Here is a 17,063-nt window from a genome sequence, read left to right as displayed (position 1 = left end):
GTGAATGCAGACACACAGAAACACTAGCAGGGCATTTCTCTTTCCACTGCATCACACGGCACAGCAGAAATTTCTACAGCTTTATGGTAATAAATAGCATTGTAGGAAGAAACAGAGGTTTCTCTCTGCAGCTGTGAAGGGGCATGTTTCAGAGTATCATCTTCATCAGTTCCTCCCCCAGTGTTTCCACAGACATGCACAAGCCCACACCATCTCATCACAGATAGATCCAGATGCCTTTTTCTAGCGAGGCATAGAAGTTTGGAGGATCAGTATGTTATTGAGAAAGTAAAACCCAGAAATTTAGGACTTGTTTGAACTTGACAGTTTCTCTCAAAGCTATTCCCTTCTCTGAGTTACCCATCCAATAAATCCTAAACAGCTGAACCAGTGGGAATTTATAACCTGCATATTTAAATCATTTAAATTACACCTGCATTTCTTAGGAATGAATTAGCAACTTGCACAAGGTAATCTAGCTTCACTGACCTTTCTACTGTTGCCACATTTTCCAGTTCATCAGGACTGAGTTTGCTGTTGGCACTTCGGGTAACTGGCTCCCTAATGCACGTCAGCAGGGTGGCCCCCTGCTTCACAGCTAGTTTGAGCTCATCCTGAGGGAAAAAAAACACAAGTCAAACAAATTGTATGTGCTTAGCTCTAACAACACTCACATGTCTTAGATGGACAGTGGGCAAAGAAGGATTCTATCATAGGTATTAAATACTTAGAACAAAATATAAATGCTTAGCGAAGATGATGTGTTTTTCTAGAAGTGTAGAAACTAAATCTATTCACTTGGAATAGTATATATATTTTTGAGCAAAGGAATAGTATATAACTTCTGAGCAGATTGCATGTCTGACCAAGTAACTTGCAGAATAAATTATTTTACCACACATTGAATGTGTGCTGCAGATCTTCAGTGATCTTCAGAAGGCCTGGACATGTTTCTGTGCAACAAATCTAGGTGGACCTGCTTTAGCAGGGAGGCTGGACTAAATGATCTTTAGAGGTCCCTTCCAACACCTACCATTCTGTGATTCTGTGACTTCTGAGATGTTGCACTTCCTAATGTAATTTCCTTAAACAGTGTGACATGCTGAGCCATAGCAAGCCAGCTATCAAGGAAGGAGGTGTCTTCCCAGCATGAAAGATAAGCAGTAAAAAGGACAGTGAGGCTCAAACATTAACATGGCAGAGGAGTCCCCACATCACTGCACACTTTGCTTAAAACTTGTTCTTGTGCTAATATACTTGTGCTCAAGTACTATTTTTTCTCTTGGGTTTAACCTAAGGCATTTATTGACAACAGTAATATTTTCTTCTGAGCCTTGCTCTGCAAAGATAAATTTGCCTCAACTTTTTAATAGAAAACAAAATGACAGTCATCATCTACTTAAGATCATTGTGTCTGTGCCTGGATTATCCTCACAGATGTTCTCTACATCTGCTCCAGTGTGAGTTCATCCAAAAGGATGAACTCTTCATCAGGAGCCTATGCTATTCCAGATGTGATCCCATCACACCTTCTCATATAGTAGAAGTGACATTTCTCTGTTCTATCATTCCTGAATCTGTTCAATAAAATCGACCTCCTGAACCAGGTTTCTCTCCTCTTCAGTGGTCTTTAGACAATGGACTCCAAATGATGGCAGAAAAATTTGTTACATCAAAAATCATATACTACGGTGATGGAGCTGTGATGAGACAACACTCACCTTCAGCTTGTTATGGTGGTCAGTGTGTGTGGAGAGCAGCTCCTCTGTGCATTGCACATCATTGGGAAGTTCAGTCTCTGCTAGGTCTGTTCCAAAGGTCTGTAGCATCTGTGCTATTGTTTTCACTGTCATTGCAAAGTTTTCAATAGCCTGGAAAAGCAACATAAAGTCACAGACTGGTTATATACCTATGGCACTTTAACAATTCACAGTTCTTCAGGCACACTGTGCTGCAAGTATTACATGCCTGTAAAACTGGCCATGTTGCCCTTTTTTGGGTGGATATGCGAAAAGTTACAAATTAAATCGTGGGTACAAATGCTCTTTTCTCAGGCCTACGGGTATTGTCATCTCCATGAAACAGCTGGGGAACTCCCAGAATTTAGCAGACATAATGAAACCACAGAGGACATCAGCTTCAAAGCCAGGACTGGATCTTTAGATCCCCTGCCCACGCTTGCTGAGAAATCCTACTGTGTTTAAAATTTTAACTAAGGCTTTATTTAAGTTGAGGAGATTCTGCAAGTATATAGGACAAAGGCTTTTTACATTTATATTTAGACAGACATTGTTCACTCTGCAGCAATGTGTCCTCCCCTGACTTCTGAAAATGAGCATCTCCATCCTGCTAGATGCGTCTGTCCAAGATGCATCCCAGTCACTCCTTCCCATCTGTTCACATTAGCACACTAATCGAACAACTTACTGCAAATACAGGTAAAATATACATATAAATCAATTGGAGAATTCCTGTTTCTTTATCACTTGGGTGCACCAACACAAAACTTGTCAGAAATCTGTGGTTTTACTGAAGAAAGGAGAAGAAAGGAGAAGAAAGGAGAAGTAAGGGAGGTTTAAATACAATGCTGCCTTTTCAGAGGAGGGAACATGTGAGATGTGATTAAAACCATTGTATCTAGTAGCAAGTAACTGCACGGGATGTTTCCTCATTATCATGCCTCAATTTCTTCAGGGACTGTATTGTCCTGTATAGCTCTTTTATTTTTTCCACTTTTTCTATCTAACTCAACCCCATGGTTTGAGTCAGTCAACAGCACTAGGGATGTTCTTAATCCCAGTCAAACCCTACATAGTTGTTGCCAATTGCATTCCTTTCTCCAGCAATGATAGGAATCCCTCATTTACAACCATGACTGTTAAAACTATGTTGTGTGCTCAGTGAAAAACAAACTGGAGGTAGATCAGCATTCAAAGGTCCAGAGAGAAATTGGCTGAGATGCTTTTGACTGCAACACAGATAGAGCTGAGTTGTTTCTGACTGTTGCTTCTGACAGTTGGCCGAGTTGATTCTGACTGCAACACAGATAAAGCCATCTGTTTAGCAAAAACCAAAAATGTAATCTTTGAGCACTAAAACTCACTAGCAATTCAAGATAAGAAGGCAGAGACAAAGAACAATGGAGTGAGACTGCTCTCTCACTACCATTTAGCAACAGTTTAAAGATGTTACAGAAAAAAGGCACTGGCAGGACAAGATAGCAGAACACTAAGAGAAGCAGCAAAAGGGATGAAGACCATAGCTCAGCAAGACTGAAAGTCAGGCTGTTTCAAGGTGCCATGGAGGCTGACTCTTCCCTGATGACAACCTCTTATCCAGCAGAATTTCTTTGGCTGACTGCGCCACGCACCATGAGCTTTTCAGGGTTTCATTTAATAGTATGCTTGCCCTCACCCTCTCCTCTGTGGAGTAATAAATTATTTCACATACCTAAGTGATGTCTCTGTGCTTGGTAGAAGTTTTTCAAACAAATTTAACCAAAAGATCTGTGAATTGTATATCCACACTCACTTCAAATTTTGTCTCACTTTTATTTGCATATTTTACCAAACTATATATTTATAGTTTATGCTTTATGTAAACTCCTGTCATTGACAAACAATTCAGCCTTTCTTGTGCCTCTTTTTACTCCCTTTCGTCATTTTTTCAGTGCTGTTTGAAAACTCATGTAAATATATTTCCTTCAGTCTCAGCCCTTACAAGGATAGTTTCATAATTTTGATACTTTAAAAATGTAAGCCTGTTCACCTATCTCAATACTAACCTCATTGCAGTCAACACAGCTAAAAATGTAGCAAACCACTGTTAGAGGAAATTCAGGTTCTGTGTTTGTGTATATAGAAACCTGAAATATTTGATGGTTCTCAAGGAGAGTAAAATTCAATTATATAAGGACAGTAAAGCAAAGAAAATGGTAGCAGGAAAGGGATAAAAGTGATTTGACTTAAAAGCTACCTCGGAAAAGCACTTTTTCAGAGTGTCAGACCTAACCTGCAGGTGAGCAACAGCAGACTCCAACCCAAGGCTGCTCAGAATACTGCAAAACGTTGGGGCTGCTTAGATGTGAGCTCTAACATACCAATCTTGCAAGCAGACCCACAAAGACAGAAGCAGACATTGCATACAGTCTCCAGGAAATGAATTAATTTTCCAGGATCAGGACCCAGCTTTGTCTGTTCTAGCTTCAATAGGATGAGACAATATTTTGACCATTAATGTGCCAGAGTTTGAGGTCTGTTTTTTGTAAACTATCACCTTTTCTGGGAACCATAATGAATTGCTTACATTGTTTTGAAGCAGCCACTACAATGCATTAACTAACCCCAAAAGGGAACAAACAAACCTGTAACAAGTTTCCTCAAAGGCAAGGCAACAGAATAAAAAGTCTTTCTGCCTTCCCACAATTATGAACTGTTCTTCATTTACTCAAAATAAGACCCAGCTGGAGTGCATGTTTATGTAGCACAGAAATTAAAACAAAGGGAAATAAGATCTAGTGCCTTGAGTATTTTTCTTCTCTTAAAAACATGGACATAATTAATCATTAAAGTGAGAATTTTGACCTTTGATTCAGTAAAGTGCTAAAGCATATGTTCAACTTCAACCATGACCTGAAGGCTTTTGAATCTCATCAATTATTGAAAAGCTAAGAAACTGCCAAAGGGCCTTGCAGAGTAAGGATACTATGACACTGTTAGTCCCCAGTCCAAGTCCACTGTGAGACAGAGATTACTACTTCTATTACAAACTTTAGGGGAATTTACCTTTCTCAAGTCATAGATTTCCTCTTTCTGTGTGTCTCTAGTAGAATCCATAGGCTGAAATTCAGCTGAAGAGTTACTAGTTAATGGTTGCTCTAAATTTGTCATCTGGACAACTCTGGGTGTAGACAGACGTAAGGACAACACCAACACTCACGGTTCGGTGATGTATCCACTGACTGTGGCCATACTCCAGGGTTCCTCCCAGCTCCCGGGTCAGCTGACTTTTGTCAATATAGCCATGTAGATCAGAGACAGAATTTAACATGATGATCTGAAACGAATCCAAGCATACCGGACTGAGAGAAATAACGAGCTCTTTCAATCATTGTTCCCAGGATCTGGGTTTGCCTTCAACATATGTGACCAAACTGCAGTTTTACTATAGATAGTAAGTTCTCATTATGCATTTGTTCATCTAATGGCCACAGCTTATTTCCACTAGATTTTGCCTTCTCAACATGTATATGGTCATTCCTGAACTAACCGTAATTTGACATTGTCTTGGTCCATGCTAGGCTGAGGATGCAGCAATTGTGCCTGTGTATCAAAAGCAAAAACTTCTTCACACAAACTTCCATCAAAGAATTTTCATATTTTCCACATAACTGTTGTTTACAGAGAAATGGAGGAGCAAGCAGCTTAAACACCAACCACTTGATCCAGGGAAGTGCTGAAATAAAACCATTGGAAATGAGATTTTCCTTTTGGCTGTATCATTTTTATGGCACTGCATATCCACTGAATTCACTGGCATTATGCCATTTCAAACCACGATGAAAGAGAATGGAGACACAAACCTAAATCTAGAATCTCCTTACCCCTAAACCTGCTTAATGAAAACAAAAGCAGATTTGCATTCAGCTTCAGGTAAGCAGTATTACTTTTTGGCAATCACTGTAAATCTGGCAACACAAGTGGTTACTCAAATAATGTAAATCTAATTATCGGTTATTGTCTGGAAAATACACCACGATTTCAGCAACAAAAAAGCAGGATGTTAAGCACAAATGACTACGCTGATAGTACTCTAAGAAAAACTTCAAGAGAAAACCTGAACAGTTTTTTACCTCATCTTTCTTACAGAATAATTCTAGAATAACTTAGATTGGTGGGAACCTCAGGTTTCTAGTCCAACTTCTTTCTCAAAGCTGAAACACATGTAACATTCTTTAACACAAGAATATTGTAGGAGACACATCTGCTGTTATGGATGACTGTGGGTTGAATACTCTCAAGTAGTCCCTGATTCAATTCTTTTTCACTCCCAACAGTTCATCTTCTCCTTGAACCCTGCTTTTTAACACAGAGGCCAGGAGACTGTTGGTGAAGAAACTGAGGCAAAGAAAGCACAGAGTACTTCAGCCAAAGATAATGGGAAAACTAATCCCTGAACGTGTCACCAAACACAGTTTTGTTACAATCAAAACCGGAAAAATCAAAAAAATTACATAATCTTGAAGCAGCCTCAGACTAGACCATGAAGTCTATGCACTACTTGTGAATCGCAAATCACCTTTGAGAAAGTAAGTCTTAACTGCTTTGTAGCTCTTCCTCAGCAGAAATGTTACTGGCAAGTTAAAAATGTTTTGAAACTCCAAACTTCACTGAAACTACAGAGGAACACTGTCATGTACTTTTCTTTTAGGAAGATGTTTGCTTTAACCTGATATGCTCAGCATGACTCACAAAGCAAATCTATTAATACTGCCAGCCATGGTGCTACCTAACAGGACACATCTTTGCCCTGCAAGCATTTCAGCAGGAGAAAGCCTAGAAGCAATCCAACATCCATCTAAGAAACCAGTAACATCTCCCATACTTATTGCCAGATTGAAGGCAGCCACATTCTGTAAGCTGAAGAATACAAGAGAGTAGCAGTTTAGAAGAGAAGGGTCTGCATAAGCAGGTTAGCATGGAACACAAGGCTGCACTGGGGTTGCTGCACAAAGGGTTATGCCATCTGAAAGAAATCACAGTCTACAAAGGTCCAAGAAGTGCCTGTTATTCAGCCTTTTGTGTACACTATGCAGATGTCTTAATTCACTTTCCATGATGGGAGGTTTCTTAAGTAAATCTCTGGGTGTTCCTTTTGAATTCATGGTTTTTATATCAGATGAATCCTGGCGTATCTTCTGTATTTCTGTATCTTGCTTCTGAGTAATGAATTTAATCAAATCATTCTCCCAATAGAGATTTATCTCAGGAGGTTTTATTAACCACAGTAAGTGGTTAATAAGTCCTGCATATTCTTATTGTGCTTGGTTTCTTATTTCAGCCTTTATTTCCTGCTCCTGTTTGACACTGGCTTGTACTCAGTCCAGTGTTGATTTAACCTAGCAAATCTATTTTACTGAACATATTTGCAGTCTTTGACATAAGATAAACTCTTTAACAAATGTTTAACAAATGCACACCACATTCTTGAAGTTTCTTTTGAATGGTCATGTCCTGGCTCTGACTCATTTATAGCTGTGATAAGAAATACAACCCATCCATGGCCCAGTTATGCCATTATTGTTGTCATACTGCCAAAAGCACATGAGAAAACAGCGTGCAAATGAGTTAAAAGTTATGGTGGCATTAAAGACAGGTACTGATGCCTAATTCCTTGAGTAAGAATATCTCCCATGGGGCAATAACTCTCTGTCCCTATTCTCAGGTTTGTCACGTAGTCAAATAAATTGATAAAAGTGCAGAACATGCTGAATTGTTGGAAAATGCTTGTCCTTGATGAAGTTGTCCCTTTCCAGGCTGCAGTCACTGGTACAACAGTTGCTATGGTAACAGATTATGGCTTATTAGATACAAGAATATCCATTTTTTAAGGTGCTATCAAATCAAAATATTTTCTTTTGTTTTGCAATCAAACACACATTTTTGCACCAGTTTTGCATTTTGATTACCAAAAAGCCATTCTTGCCAAACTACACTCAACACTACAACTTAATCCACAATCAGCAAATGAATATTCATTGTTCCTTTTCTGTATGCATTGCATTTAATGGGCTGCTGTCTCTTACTTCAGAATAAGCATAAAGTGTTTTAAACACCTGAACTTCAAACTTTGGTATTGACAGAGATAGAATTCATTGAAGGAGAGCCATGTGTCTCTTGTAAAACAATATAGAACCACAAGCAAAATCCAAATCAATCATATGAAATCACTCTGGTAAAGTCATTGTGGAAGAGACTAAGAGTCTGGTCCAGTTTGAAATAACATCAATATCATAATTCAAGTTAATTTATAAAACACTTTGAAACAACATGCAGCTAGAAACAGCTACCAGAAGGGCTTTCACAGAATAATCTGAAACTTAAACTCTTTTAGGACCGATAACCTCCTTCAAATCACTTTCTCATCAACCTATGACATATGCCAAGTGCATATAAAAAGAAGTAAAACCCAGACTTTGAATCTTGAAGGCATGGGGATCATTATAGGTATTAAGAATAGACAATGCTACGCAAGCACCTAACAGGGGCACTGTCAGCAGTCTCATGGATAATACACAAAATAGTGCAGAATTCAGTCCTAGCCTTTCACTGCTCTGTAGTCCTAAATACTTTTGTCACTGGAGTAAGATCTACCTCTGCCTACACCAGGGGAATGGCTCCACTGAGTTAAGATATCAGTGCTTGAAAGACAAGTCACATTTTATAGCTAGACTGATCTTCCACACAGGAACATGCCCATTAAATACTGTGAAGTATCCACTGACAATTAACTCTTTTGCCACTTGCAATCAAATTGCAGTTACTGGTTTATGAGAAATTGCTGACACCTAGGAACTGCAAGCATGGGGATAAAGAAAACACATGGGCAAAAAAATGCATGCTTACCGGTACCTTCATTTTAAAGTCATCTCGATAGAGTTTGATGCCAATGTCAGCGATTGCCCTTTGGATGAAGCGGGAGGGTCGCAGGACAAGCACTAGCTGCAGGTTTCCTGGAAATGCTCCCTGCAAGAAATATAGAGCTATAAGAAGGCACAACTCAGTCTTACAGGGAAGGCCAAGAGAATTTTCAGCCAAGCTTCCTAAAAGGGGCAAAGCAAGCAGGACTTATTGAACCTTACTCCGTCCAGCTGCTAATATCAGCTGGCCCATTCAGCACGTGCCCATTGTTGTAGTCTCAAAAGCCAATGGTAAGACTGGCCCATGGATTTTACTGCCCAGCCATACATAATTTTCTGATATGCATTTAGCATAGAGCTCTCAAGTTTCTGCACTAGTGCCTTACTCCCCTAGATTTGAACCACTTCATGCCCCCTTTGCACTACCACACCAATAGGTTTTCCCTAGTTTTTTAGGCTGCAGCCACCAGAGGGCAAAATTGGCTACCCACATTTGGACTTGGTGCAAGAAGCTGGGAATTCACAGACTAATTCCCCAAGTTGACCCAGTTCTTACTCTGCAAAGGGTTTTAATCTTTTTAACCTCACATATTCCCTTCCCCATCTCCCCAGGCATTCAACACATTCATCAGACATGGCCTTGTCTTCAACACCCAGCCTACATCTCTCACACGCTCCTCTGAGCTCATCAAGCATAAAAAGAACAATTTCTAGAACAGAACAGGTATAAAAATGAGAATTAAAAGCAATTCTATCTAAATTCCTTGAAAGAACTTAAAGTCTCCTTGATCATCTCTCCATCCTAGACCTCTGTGTATAAACATCTCTCCTGGTAACGGACATGTAGAACCAGCTGCTTTTATTAGCACTGAAAATGCGTGCTAAGCTCTGACTTTTGCTACTGAGATATAAGAAGCTATTAAGAGTTTCTGACAGAGATCACTTACTACCATGCAAACACAAATCATTTGGGATTTCTTTCATAAGCAGGCCACGTCATCAGTCCTCAGTGCACAGAAGGGTCCCTCTGTTACAGTCTTCTAGGAACCAGCTTCAAATTACTAGAATTTATATTGCAGTCAACCCAAGAAATAAGGAACTTGTCTGAATTCAGCAATAAACAAGGCTGTGTAATTTGTTACTGCAGCTTCCTCCCTCTTACTTAAAACTCATGAGCTTCAGGGCAGGGGAAAATCTGCATTCACAGCCAGAAAATGGGAGCTGAAAATGAGCAAAGGAGACTATCCTGCTCTGAAGGCTCAGCATGTAATTTTAATTTCTAGAAGATAAATAATAAAAGGCAGCACTTACTGCTATCCGTGTCAGGGATGCCTTGACTGCACTCCATTTGTCCCGTCTTCTGTCGATGATGATGATGAATCCGATGCTGGCAGCCTCCAGACTGCAAAACAGATTAAATAAGTGTGCTGGGTTACATGGAGATACTCCCATTCCAAGGCAGTGTACTGCAGCAAAACACAGCCTCCCTCAGATCACCCTCTAAACCCATTACGAAAACGCAACCTACAGTGGAAAGAATGAATATTTGGCAGAAATTCCCATGCAAATGAAAGCCGGCAAAATGTCTCTTTCCAGCTCAAGGCCAACAGCTCACACAAAACATGAGGATTCTATCTGCAAAATCTCTCAGCTGCTATGCTACTCTGCTGCCAAATCTAGATGATATGAATAGTTCAGGATCACAAATTACACTGTGCTGTACTGAAGACAAAAAGCTCAGATCTTTTTTTCTCAGCAAAATAATTCAATCCATTAGATACCTCACTTGAGTCTTCATTCCCCAAGTACACTGACAGCTGACAGGGGCACTTAGCACCAGGCAGTCAGTGCTCCCCTACTGTCATCACCTTGCCTGTGTGCACAATGCCCCAGGAATTCTGGTAGGCAAAGCAGGAATTGAATCCTATATTGCAAATCACAAACTGGCTCTAGGGTTGCAAGTCATTCAGAAATATTCTTTTAACATATTGGCTAGAATAACGGTGACTCTTCCCTCTCATTACTTTTCAAGGAGGATCCGTGAAGCACTGATTTGATGCTACATCCCATCTATGTAGACCTCATAAATATCCCATCCTTTCTCTCTCAAAAATCTCATTCATACTTAATCTCATTAATATTTACAAGTATATAAATGGTGGAAGTCAGGAGGTTACAACATCCCTTTTTTCTGTTGTATCTAGTAACAGGACAAGGGGTGATGGGATGAAGCTGGAACACAAAAAGTTCCATTTAAACATAAGAAAAAACTATTTCACCGTTGAGGTGAGGGAGCCCTGGCACAGGCTGCCCAGGGAGGGTGTGGAGTCTCCATCCTTGGAGGTCTTCAAGACCTGCCTGGACATGTTCCTGTGTGACCTGATCTAGGTGGGAGCTGCTTTGGCAGAGTTGGACTAGATGATCTCTAAAGGCCCCTTCCAACCTCTCACATTCTATGATTCTATGAAAAATCCCATGTTGGTGTGCTGAGCTTCAGTGGGACTGCTCTGCTCCCTGCCTTCAAAGAGTGGAAAAAAGTCCTTGGAACCTACTAGGCACACATTGAGAAAAGCTTCCAGAAACTTCATTATAGCAAGTTGGCTCAGTCACCTTTGGACAAATCTGAGGCAGGCAGAAAGAATAGAAATGTCACAATCAAAGGACACACTGCAATCAAACATCTAATCACAGATTAAGGGCAAAAAAAATTGTACAAAACATTTCCCTGATCCCTTTTTCATTGTCCATACAAGAAGCAACCCAGGAATACCATTTTTGTGAGTCATTCTGTGCAAACTTGTGTCAATAATCCACCAAAGAGCATCAACATTGGTACCTCTGAGCTTCAGCTCTTCAGGATCAAGAATAGGAACCTGAAAGCCAAAATGTTGTGCAAATCTGGGATGTCATGCAAGTGTTCCTCACAGTTCATACCGGTAACAAGCAAACTTGTGGAATTTCCCACTTCTCAATGTTTTTGCAGCATTCCACTGAGAATTACAAAATTCAGTGACAGTGGATGACCTTTTCTCTTAAGTAGGTCAACATGCAGCACTTTATGCAGAGGGTAAAAAATGTGTCTCCAGCAGGGCCTCTCAAGCAAAGGGCAGATCATTCATCAGTTTCTCCTTTTATGTGTATACAAATATATGCACATCCTTCAGTAGCCCAACAAACGCTTGAAGGAAAAAAAAACTATCAGCATGGTATCTGTGTCTTTGCTCTAGATATTAGAGAAAAAAGGTTCAGATGAAAGCAACAAAGAAATTGTGTGTATTGCACATTGTTACGTAAAGACCATGAGAAACACCACCTGAGGGCTTCCTAATCTACCCAAAAATCTGCATTGGTTTTATCAAACTGCTGATTGGGATCAAAATTTGCTTTGGAAGTCTGGCAGGCATTGAAAGCCTGGGCAAATCAGCCCCAGCCTCCAGACCACCACAGAGCATCTCAGTGGACAAGGGTGCCTCTCCTGCTAATGGAGACACAGAGCATCAGGTCAGGCTTTTTCTCTTTGCCTTGACAACCAATGTTGCTGCATTACAGATGGGGTGATAGGAATTCATCTCAAACAGAGCAGGTTGAGATAAACTTGCTGATAGTTTGGGAAATAAAAATGAGCACAAAGCCATGTGTCATTTTCCTCATTTGCTTGTATGATACATGTAAAAAAAATCACAACTGTAGTCAACACTGACTAGTGGCTGACCACCCAGTCCACTGACGATGAAAGTAACAAATGCAGTCTCTTCACTGCTTGCTAAGACGTAGGACAGGTCTAGACACTGTGTAACAAAGGTCTGCTGCATCCAGACACAGGCCACTACTTAGGCCACAATAAGACTCTACTTCATATAAATTTTTTTTCACATAATTTTTGTGAGCCTGTCCATAGTGTAAGATATTGCTTACACATACCTCATCATCTGTAAAATAGACATATTGCAGCTCTCTTACTTACAAAGTTTTGCAACTTAATTAATTGTTCTTTTCATATTGCTCTGGGATTCTTAAGGGGAAGAGAAAATACAAAACCAATAAACGGAATCAAGGCAAAGGTCCATATATCCCAATGCTCTGTCTCCATTGCTGGTAGGTAGTGGATACTGAGGCAAAAGCAGAAAGTGAGATGGACAATCTTTCTCTTGGTATATTCTCCCAAGTCCCAGCCTTAACGAATATATGGATTCCTTCAGCCAGAGTGCTGAAGCCATTATGTTAAGTTGCCATTGATAGAGTTATCCTTCATGAATTTGGTTAATTTCTTTTAAACTCATTTGTACTTTTGGCTTTCACACAGGCTGAAGAATCATAAACTGTTTCTGTCTGTCACGATGACAATGTAACGGGCGAGTTCCCCAACATGTGACAAGACTACTGGGAATCACTTACCCCTATAACAAATACAAAGAAGCGGAAAACTAGTTTCTCAGCCACTCATGCTATTTTATTAACCCTGAAGCTGTTTATTCTCCCTGTCCCAAAGCTAGTGAAGAAATACACAGAATGGAGTTTCTCCCAGCAGAATCAAAGCCCTACAGAGCAGACTTAAACAATAAAGCTGTTAAGTTCACAATGTGTGTTTTTTTCTCAGCTTGCTTTGGCAGCTCAGTATGAGGAATACATGTAGGTGGAGCTGGAAAACTTCTTACTCAAACTTGAAGGAAGCACGTTTTCCCCTCATCATCTTCTAAGCACCTTTATACACAAGGCCACAGGAAATAATAAATCACCGCTGTGCTTCCAACTAGCACAAACAGCCATGGGCCAGAGACAGGATCAGGGCACCAAAAAAATATTAAGCTCTCTTTTTGGATAAACAAAAAGCAATTCCACAGCCGTGCCTTAGTGCATTTCCTCAGGGCTGTGGAACTGAGTTTGTTTCACTGTCCTTGCACAGCTGCAAGCAAACAGAAAGGAAAACATTCTAGCTGTAAAGCAATCTCTCAATATACTAAGCATCAGAAAGCATATAATGCTTGCTGAAATCTTGTCAACAGGGCATCTAAATTGCTTCCTCAGAAAAGAGAAAGCTTACATAGAAAGATGCACTCAGAGAATAAGCAGTAGCAAGAACTATGTAAATTTGGCTTCTTCCTGATGCAATCCTTCCTTTGTCACATCCAATGCACCTGAGAGCTTTCACAAATGGCCCCTTTCAGCTCCATTTTGATTTACTATCTTTATTGCTTCTCTTCAGTTCTAGATCCCCTCCCACACAGTTCAAGCCCTGAACAGAAAACCTATCCTGTGTGAAGCTTTCTTCCCCATGCAAATGATGTAAGCTGTTAATAGGGCCTCCTGTACACAGGAATGTCTCATACTGACTGGGTGGATGCAGAGTCACTGATACATCCTGGCAGCACCACTAAAAGGAACAAGCACTGAGGAAGCAAATCTCTCTAGGAAATCAACAGACATTTGTACTTAGTCTCACCTGGGAATGCTGGTTAGATATGTGACCACGTTCAGAAAATCTTCATCAGGTATGTCACTGAATCCTGCAAATTCTGGAAAGGTTATAATAGGTGCCCCATCCTTCCCTCTTCCTCCTGCAAAAGAGAGTTTGTAAAGATTAGAGGGTGATTTTATGCTTTTGGACAGTCTGGTCAGTACTCAAATAGGAAAGACTGGTATGTCACTCACTGAAAAGCACTAGGATCCAGCACACATGAGATCAGCTTCCCATTTGACATTGTAACTCACTGTAGTTTCACTACTTCAGTTTATTCCAGTTGAGATTCTAGCCTCTGTTGTTCATTCTCAGCTTTTTTCATCAACCTTCTGCATAATTCTGATTAAGCACTTTCTTTCCTTCCCATTTCCAAGCAATTTCTTGTGATAATCATAGCATCATAGGAACATTATGGTTGGAAAAGACCTTTGAGACATTTCCCTGTGTGTAGGTACAGCAGTCTCTGATTCCTTCTAGACATTAAAGGAAATTAAGTAATAGAGCAGACAAGCTTTGAATACACACACATAATGCATGACATGAGCATAGGACCAGTCCAGTCTTAAGTCTTTCCTTAACTAAAAAACCACTCAAAGTGCATGGAGTATTTAATCAAGGAATTTTGCTTGTTTTGTCTATCTGGTCCATTAAATAGGACACAAAGGCCATAAGTAGCAAGGCCAAGAAGAGTGTGTCTGAGAGACTCTCTGATCCAAACAGTAGTATTCAAACTCTGAGCTACAGGAAGCACAGAACTGAGTCCCTTATAATCAAGCAGCTTTTACACTTCTCTTGACACAATGCTCAGCTCTAGGAGATGTTGTAGTACACAGCACAAACCCTCTATACTTACAGGACCAATCCTAATTTGGTTCTGCTCATAAATCTAGGCACCATTCAAACCACACTGAAGTTAAACAGGAGGTTTCTCACCACCTTAGGCTCAGAGCTGAGAGCAGACTAATGAGGCAGTAGCACATGAAAGAATACAATGAAACAAAGCTTTCACTACAGGTGCCTTATTGTTTAGTGGTGCTTAGATAGGGCATTAAAGACATGCTTCTCCCTGACACTTTCTCCTTCTTCTGCAATCTCTATATAAGCCTATTTTTTGTAACAGGTTGAGGAATTCTCTACCAACCCAATGCTCAGCTTAGTCCTGCAGCACACAGTTTTCCCAGGCATTTATCACCTGCAGAAGATTCTTGTCCAAGGAATAGCCATGCTCTGGGTTTCCCCTCAAAGGGGAAGCTTTGAGAAGGAGATAGAAAATTACCTTCCTCAAGGAAATTATCCAACAAATTATCCCACTAGCAGCACAGGAGGAACCAGAGGCTCAGGCAAAAAATATGAGTTCTCATTCCTCAGTTTATCCTCTAAATCCTCATAAATAAATCCTGTTTCCAGGGTGCTCCCACAGATCTTTCCCTGCTGATGACCTGTAGAATAATTACTAGGGGTGACTTATTGATTTGGACTTACTGAAACAAATGTTAGATTAACATTTTAAAAGAAGGTATTGTATTAAGAAAATTTTCAGGGTGAAATGCAGCCAATATGCACAGTATCTGTTCTATTTCATGATAATTCCCTGGGCAACATCACCTTGAAGGTTAGCAACACCAGAGGAGCTTGGAATGCTGAGTCTAGGACAAACAGCACGGAGGGTGGAATGGGGTGAAGATACATTGGCTAGGCTCTGTGATATCACCGCAGGGATGGAAACTCAATGGTACTATGGAAGTGATAAACTGCATAATTGCTACCTTGAGCTTTCCCTTTTTTGTAAAAACTACATCCTTTGGGTGAATTTTGCCTGTTATAGTGTCATTATAATGCCAAAACACATCTCCATCCCAAAGGCTGCCTGCCTCCAATGTGTGACCTCTCACTGAGCATGCACTCTGAATTTCTTCTAGTCTATACCTTTAAAAGCAAAGTGAGGAAATTTTACACCAATTATAACACAGATATGTGTGACTAGAGTCACTCAAGCTCCACCTGAAAATAAACAAATAGTGTAAACATGTCTTAAGAAAGGAGGGGTGTTAGGGGAAGACACCATCACAAATTAATCAGGAGGGTATCATTGCTGCCTTCTGGGATCAGTTGATGGGCTGAACTTCATATTTTCATGTGCATATCTCCGGCTACGTTATTCATATTCTTAACATCTGCACACACTTTTGCAGACTGTGTTTATCACCAGCAGTTCAAAAGAATGTGCATTTCTATTGCATCAATAAACTGCACTATTCATTAATCCAGCCATGAGAGTTCCCATGAAACACCATCCAACTCCTTAAGTGTGGCCATGCTGGTTCATGAACATGACTGGACTGAAGGTGCATCATGCTATTTGTGCATCTATAATCATGACAGCTTGAAACACTGACCACAACTGACTTATACTATTGAACTGGCCATCATTCAGAATCTAAGTCCAGCCCCCCTCAACCCCTCTGATGTCTGAGGATAAGCTGGAACGCCAAGGGAAGTTAACTTCTGCCAGATTCCTTTAATCTTTAACACAACATAACCACGGCTGATGCCACAAGCCAGTTGGTCTGGCTCCTGTTTTGGTGGCCATTACAGAGAGGTACTCCAATAATTCCTAGCTATTCCTGTGTAGAGTGGTCAGTCTCTTGCTCGCTCTCTCAGACTCTATTGGATTTAAGGTCCCTTCTGTGCTGTCCAGCCATTTGCATAAAATAAGAACTCTACAAAACTGGAGTTTTGAACAAGGGAATCCTTTTCCTTCTTGACATCTGGTGTTGTGCTGACTTTGATGGGACACTATCTTTAGTCCCTATTTTCCCTTCTGAAGGTTGGTTATTGCTTTAATTAGATTTGAAAATTACTAAGTTGTCTTAGATCATCCATTAAACTCACCCTCCTAGGGAGAAAACAGGCCAACAGAGACTCAAAAGGCTTTCAGCCAAAACACAAAGAAGGAATATAATTCAC

The 17,063-nt window shown here is 40.3% G+C and overlaps 1 protein-coding gene across 1 annotated transcript in view; it reads right to left on the bottom strand.

The window, feature by feature from the left end:
* MCF2L2 (MCF.2 cell line derived transforming sequence-like 2) overlaps window positions 1-17,063 on the bottom strand; it is a 135,149-nt gene that overhangs the window by 94,140 nt on the left and 23,946 nt on the right. Inside the window, exons 3-8 of the mRNA XM_062006261.1 lie at window positions 14,079-14,193; window positions 9,950-10,040; window positions 8,625-8,744; window positions 4,939-5,055; window positions 1,722-1,871; window positions 490-614 (exon numbers count right to left, since the gene is read on the bottom strand). Coding sequence (XP_061862245.1) covers window positions 490-614; window positions 1,722-1,871; window positions 4,939-5,055; window positions 8,625-8,744; window positions 9,950-10,040; window positions 14,079-14,193 — 718 coding nt within the window. The remainder of the gene's footprint in view (window positions 1-489; window positions 615-1,721; window positions 1,872-4,938; window positions 5,056-8,624; window positions 8,745-9,949; window positions 10,041-14,078; window positions 14,194-17,063) is intronic.

This window comes from Colius striatus, chromosome 12 (assembly GCF_028858725.1).
Source record: "Colius striatus isolate bColStr4 chromosome 12, bColStr4.1.hap1, whole genome shotgun sequence".
Classification (NCBI taxonomy): Eukaryota; Metazoa; Chordata; class Aves; order Coliiformes; family Coliidae; genus Colius; species Colius striatus.
The sequence above is the reverse complement of the archived record's forward strand: the minus strand, read 5'-3'. Positions and strand labels throughout refer to the sequence as shown.